Source organism: Lactuca sativa, chromosome 4 (assembly GCF_002870075.4).
Source record: "Lactuca sativa cultivar Salinas chromosome 4, Lsat_Salinas_v11, whole genome shotgun sequence".
NCBI lineage: Eukaryota > Viridiplantae > Streptophyta > Magnoliopsida > Asterales > Asteraceae > Lactuca > Lactuca sativa.
In genome coordinates this window covers 28,952,400-28,959,143 of record NC_056626.2, presented here as the reverse complement: position 1 = coordinate 28,959,143, position 6,744 = coordinate 28,952,400, and the positions used below count along the sequence as shown (strand labels likewise).

Sequence of the window (6,744 nt, the reverse complement as noted above, 5' to 3'; positions counted from 1 at the left end):
CGATGATTATCATATATAATAAGATAAATGAAAAGTCAAATATAGGACTACTATGAGTTATGGGTTGTAAGTACCTAGACCACACATAATGAGAATGAATCTAGAAGACAAAGGAGTTCCATTGATTACTGGAGTTAGGGTACTACAAAGTTGATGGAAAAGATGTTATTGGGGGACAACTTGAAGTTAGGCCTCTTGATTTTGACACTTTTAGCTAAATTATTTTCAAATATGTCAACTCATCCTCATTATTTTTTGTTTTCTTGTCTTTTTGGTACCCTTTTGTCAACAATGCACGCCCCACTTGTTTTCCCAACTACACGCATTTGGGCTATTTGGACTATGTTTTTTCTTCTATGTCTTCCACATTTGAAAAGAAAATTTGAAAGGGCGTATTCTTATTTCGAATTGAATAAGATTTTGTTCATGTTTTTTTCTTAAATCGATTTTAATTTAAATTTGTGATATGTACATCGATACTGGATAGTTTTTCAATGAAACCATCTAGTTATAATCTATCTAAAACATGATTTTATATCAGAATACTATATTGGTGATGGAAGATATTTCTATTTGGGTGTTAATGTGAACATAATAACATCTTTTAGGTCGATTCTCACTTTAAGCAGTGTATTATTGTTGTCCATCTTTGCAACATACCTTAAGGCACTAATATCAAGTATAAGGTATGTTTGATTGTGTCAAATGATCAAATTTGTAATATGTTGTTATTCCGATACTTGCATAAAATGGAAGATCTACTCGATGTAAGAAATTTAGGATGGATTAGGTAGTTTGGCTCATGAGTTCTAATTTGTTTCTTTCTCCTTTGTAATACTTTGTTCTTTTATGGGTTAGTTTCTGACTAGTCTCTTTAATAAAGTTTTGGATTGTTGTTCTAAACAAATAAATTTTAAGATTTTATCTTAATTCAACCCATAAGCAAGCAATTTATTTTCCTTCTGAAATATGTTGAAAAATTAAGTATGCTAGGTGAACTTCTTTTGCTTCCAAATAGTGATGTCTCTCTAATGGGGGAGTCAACAAAAACTTAGGTCAAGAAATTTATAATTATGCTAAATACAACTATTAATCATTCATTATAACTTTTGAATTTGGCATTAAATATTCAAAATGTTCTGATTGTGTACATGCACCAATAATATTGCTTTCGGCCTAGTAAACTTTACTCCCTTAAAGGCACTTGGCAACTTCATATTTGCTTGTCATGCAATATTGATCTTTTTTTTTATAAAAAGGTATAACCCATAATGCCCTCAGAAGTGGTTCGATCCCAACCTTATCCTTGTAGCTAGATGTTTCCTATATATAGATGTCATATGCACAAAAGCTTTGCAAATTCTGAATCCTTCTTAATTACTGTCTCTACGATTTTTCCACATCATATAAAAGCTATATGAGAAGAACAAGAATGGCCATCATAAACTCAGATTCAACTTTGAGCCTTCCAATAGGTACCAAAAACCCTCAAAACCATAGAGTTTTAATTGAAGAAATCGGTGGCCTAATTAGGGTTTACAAAGATGGACACGTGGAAAGACCACAGATCGTGCCATGTGTGACGTGTACGTTGCCCCTTGAACTTGGGGTAACATGCAAAGATTTGGTAATCGACAAGTTTACAAACATTTGGGCTCGTTTTTATGTCCCAAAATGCAATCTTGAGAAACTCCCTTTGCTTGTTTACTTCCATGGAGGAGGGTTTTGTGTTGGTTCTGCGGCATGGAGTTGTTACCACGAATTTCTTGCAGTTTTAGCTCGTAATGCTGGTTGTGTGATCATGTCAGTAGATTATCGTTTAGCACCTGAGAACCCTCTTCCAGCAGCGTATGAAGATGGCGAAAAGGCTCTGATATGGGTGAAACAACAAGCTTTAAGTGGATCCAACAAATGGTGGTTGAAGAACTGTGATTTTTCTAACGTGTTTGTAGCAGGTGATAGTGCTGGTGGCAATATAGCACATAACGTGAGCTTAAGATTAAGTGTCAATTGGGCACAGCTAAAACCATTGATTTTCAAAGGTAACATTCTAATCCAACCTTTTTTTGGTGGAGAATCAAGAACCATTTCGGAAGCTCTCATGGTCCAACCACGAGGCTCTGTGCTCAACCTAGTGGCTTCAGACACGTACTGGAGACTCTCGCTACCAAAGGGGGCAAACCGCGACCATCCATGGTGCAACTCGAGGGCAAAAAGGTCAAGTAAGTTGGACAGAATGACATATTTGCCCACCATGGTTTGTGTATCCGAATTGGACATATTGAAAGATAGGAATATGGAATTTTGTGGGGTTTTGAGAAATTCAGGCATACAAGTTGAGCATGTGGTGTATAAAGACGTGGGTCATGCATTCCAAATCCTTGACAAATCTCAATTTTCACAAATGCAAACACAGGAAATGATTTCTCACATCAAGGCCTTCGTCAGCAAAAGGATGAATAGTGGATGACCACTTATATATCATGTATCATGGCATCTTTAATTACCAGTTAATTACCAATATAGTTTAACAGATCAATTAAGATTATTGTGATTAAATAGTATGGATTTCCTCACATGCATATATGTATATCAGTGCTTTTGTATATGGATATGTTTGTTATTTACGGCAATCGGCAAATATCAAATATGTACTTTTGTTCGAATTAATGGTGTCGTTGCCACACTAACTTATGCCTTAATGGAGTACAACTAGATTGGTGCTGGAGAGTATCTCATAAAACATGAGTTGATGTGACACATACTACAAAATTGTAGAGATAGATATTACGACGGATAATGTTGTCGCTAGATGTCTGCCATTGATAGAGACCGATGAGGTGGTCAACCTCCCAAAAAAATAAGAGATGAAAGGGATATACATTTAACTAAATTCTTCTTCTTCTTCTTTTCCGTAATACAATTACATAAATTGTAAATTAAAGAAATGTTGGAATTAAGGAATTTTGCTAACCGTTAACCATGATCTAGCTAAAGAGAAAATACTTTGTGATGGGGCTAGTGGGGTTTAAACACTTAAACTTCCTGCAAGTGTATAGTGACAATTCAAGAAAGCATCACAACAGTGTCGCAAAAGGTGGTCATCAAGCTAGTGAGTCTGGTCAATGAAGTTGTTGGTCTTAATCCAAACTCGGTCAAAATCACGTGACTGTCTTAGGGGTAGTTTAACCATTTTTTTTCTTTTTATTGATCAGGTTAAAACCATGTTAGCTGTAGGTTGCACGAGTTTAGGAGTCTTTGTTACTTTCCCCTGTTTTCTTGGCTAGTTCTCCTTTATAAGCTAGGTTAGGGAGTCGATTCGTGTGTGTAATTTCCATTTTCAAGCAGAGAATAAGATGTAAAAGTTGCACCATCTTTTTATACCTTTTCTTTTATATTCTCCTTCCAACAGATCACACAACAAAGTGTTGCTTTATTTTGTTTGTTATATTTTTCTTTCTATAGTGCGTTTGTTCACAAAGGCAGGTTCCAACATTTGGTATCAGAGCTAACCAGGGTGGTTCTCGGTTGTTGTGTCTTCCGGTTCTATTGTTGCATTAATTGTAACACCCAGATCGCGAGGTATCTTGTATTTTCAATATTTTTGGCATTTTAGGGTTTGCTATGGCATGGTGGAGGCACCACGACATGGAAAATCAAGTTTAGATCGCGTGTTCATTTAAGCCGCAAACGGTGTGGCAGCTGGCAAGTGACAAACCCTATTTTCTGGGTTTTGCTCCCTATTTTAAGGAATGAGGAGGATAGGGTTTGCTCACCCTCAACCTCCATCAGCCTCCTTGAGAAAACCATAATCTCCTTCCTCCTTTATTTGAGCCTTTTTTTGGTGTTCTTTGAAGCCATTGAAGGAAGAAAGAAGCAGAAGTGAGTTAAGATTCAGCAAGCAAGTCATCATCCTTTGTTGTAGCACTCTTCTGGTCCCTTATAAGTACTCATGGCTCGATTTTTATCATGATAGGTTGTTAGACTTTGAGTTTTTTCCTTAGATTTCATGTTCTTGTTGGTTGGGATGGTGAGATCTCATAAAGTTTGCAGCTTTATGAATCTCCAGGCCATTTGGAGTATTTAGTGCTTTAGATCTGGATTAGAAATGAGTTTTGGTGTCATGCATGAATTTTTGGCCATAAACCCTTATTTTGACCTAATAGGAGTTCAAGACATGCATGTCCGAAAAGCATGGATATTTATGTTATTTATGATGCTAGAAACCTTTCTGGGAGTGTTGGGTTAGAGGTCTTCAAGATTAAGTGCTTACTGATTTAAGCCAAGTTGTGTTTTGTCCCTTTTTGGATCTAGGAGTGAGACCTCTATCTCTTGGAGAGTCTAAATGTATAAAGTTGGAAATTTTATCCACTTAGACCATAGAATAGACTAGATCTGAGCTTTGGAGCCCTTGGAATCGAAGAAACGACTTAATCCATTAAGTTGTTAGGAGCCCAGTGCCCACGGCGTGGCCTTTGGTCGCCATGGTGTGGCGACTGGGCTAAGGCTCATCTGTTTTTTTTTTGTTTAGCGGCCACGGCATGGCGACTAGCTGGAGGTTGACTTTTGGGTCGTAGACCGTTGGCTTTGACCAAGTTTGACTTTAGGTCATCTAGAGTAATTTGAGTAGTATTTGAGTTGTGGATTGAGGATTGGTCCTTTTTTTGCTATATAGGTAACCTGTAGAGTCGATATTCGGAGTTGCATTCTTTCAGCTATTATATTGGTTTTGAGGTGAGTTCTCTCACTATGCCTATGGGTCGAAGGCACCTATAACGTCCCAAAAATTAAGACAAAAAATTTTGAGTTTTATATTAAATAAACCATCAATGCAATCAATACCATAAATCCATAGTGAAAATCAGAGTGTGACAAATAATATCCAAGTACATCAGAGTCATAAAAAATACAGAACAATGTGGTGTGTGTAATGCAGTCATCCCAAGTTCTTCCCCTTGGAACCAGAAGTACCTGAAACACAAACTGAAAACCGTAAGCACAAAGCTTAGTGAGTTCCCTAAAATACCACATACCGTACATATCAAACATATAATAGGCCCTGCCCGTTATCGGGCCCCGCTCGGAACAGATCTGTCAGTCATCAGGCCCCGCCTAGAATCGGGTCCCGCCCGGTATACATATAAACATATAAACATATAATCATATAAACACATGCAATAATCACAAAGATAAATAGCCTACAGGATAGTCATCGTGGCCCGCCCGATATACATATCAATATCATACATGCAAGAGTCATGCAGACAACTAGCATCATAATCATAATAAACCATGGGCCAGCATTGGTGTCTTTGACCCGCTAAACACAATGAGGAAACTCACCTCTAACTGCTGAATCTCTCAATAAATCTCGGTATGTTGGTCCGGAAAAATCCTGGTGCTAACATCATCAATTAATATCCAATTAATAATTGGATCTCGACCCATAATTAAGAATCTAAGTTACTTGTCCAATATCCAAGGTAAAAGACCATTTTACCCTTTTTCTTACTTGGCCCAAAACCAAGGCCCAACCGATTTGCTAAAAAGGCCCAAATTCCTAAATGGCATCCTAAGGCCCAACTTCCAAATTAGGCCCAAAAATCATCATGGACCTAACCCCTAGAAAGTCCATATTCTATCTGTAGCCCAAAGTCAAAAGTCCAATGGCCTAACAAGGCCCAAATCCTAAAAGCCCAAAATATGGCCCAACCCCGAGGAAGTCAACCCAAGAATCAAACAGCTGAGTATGTTGGGCATACTCAGACTTATGCTTGGCGTACTCCTTCCAGGGCCAGTACACTCAGTGTACGATCTGGGTACGCCTCGCGTACTCCCCAGATCACCAATCCAATCCATTAAGCACTTAATTGATTAAGCCAACATGCCAAACTCTCAGCTCTGATTTTAGAAGGTGACTTAACACATAAAGTTGGCAACTATACACCCATGCATGACTTAATGAGACCCAACACTCAAATAAAAGCTTCATAAGAATCTTAACACTTGCATGGACCAATAACACTCATAAAGATTACATTTTTATGGACAAGGGACCTCAATGAAGCTAATATCTAACATCCCAAGTTGTTGGAGTAGCCCATACTGTTAAACGAAGCTTAAAGGACCCTAAATTGCATAAATAATGCCCTAAACTAGATCTAGCATAATGATTAATCAAGTAGGGAACTTTATACCTCAAATAGCTTGGAAAGATGATGATGAGTCTGGATCTACAAGTTCAAGGTACCTCAAGGCAATATCCAAGAGTTATTCCTTCAAATCACCAAAAACACCACCAAAACTCACTTCTAAGCTCCAAAGATCACAAAAGGCACTAGGGTTTTGTTCTTAGGGTTTAGGGGAGTAGAGGATGACCAAAATATACCACGAAGGCATCCTAAGTTGCTTAAATAGGGCACAAACCCTAAGCTAGGGACCAAAATGTAATGAATTAAGCATTAAGGGTTAAAAAGGAAACATACTAGAACTCGAATGTTACAGCACCAAATTCGGTCCATTTGTTGTGTTATGTACTTGATGTAGGACCATCATATGGCTAATTCTTATTTACATATGTCGATATATTTGGATGGTTGGGTTGAGGCGGAAAGCTAACAAACCTGGACAGTTGGGTTAATGTATTGCTTCGTGTGGTGGACCAACAAACCCAAATGGTTGGGTTGAGACTCTATGTCAACAAACCCGGATGGTTGTTGAGATTCTACGTCAACAAACCTGGAT

The 6,744-nt window shown here is 37.8% G+C and overlaps 1 protein-coding gene across 1 annotated transcript; it reads left to right on the top strand.

Annotated features, from left to right (window-relative positions):
- The first annotated feature begins 1,255 nt into the window (after positions 1 to 1,255).
- Positions 1,256 to 2,686, top strand: LOC111894494 (probable carboxylesterase 6). Its single transcript, XM_023890565.3, has one exon. It carries the CDS (start codon positions 1,418 to 1,420, stop codon positions 2,468 to 2,470), a length of 1,053 nt encoding a protein of 350 aa, XP_023746333.1. The 5' UTR covers positions 1,256 to 1,417; the 3' UTR covers positions 2,471 to 2,686.
- Positions 2,687 to 6,744: the final 4,058 nt, after the last annotated feature.

What these genes read in the sequence shown, in the direction of transcription:
- LOC111894494 (XM_023890565.3), top strand. Translation starts at nt 1,418, where the DNA reads ATGAGAAGAACAAGAATGGCCATCATAAACTCAGATTCAACTTTGAGC.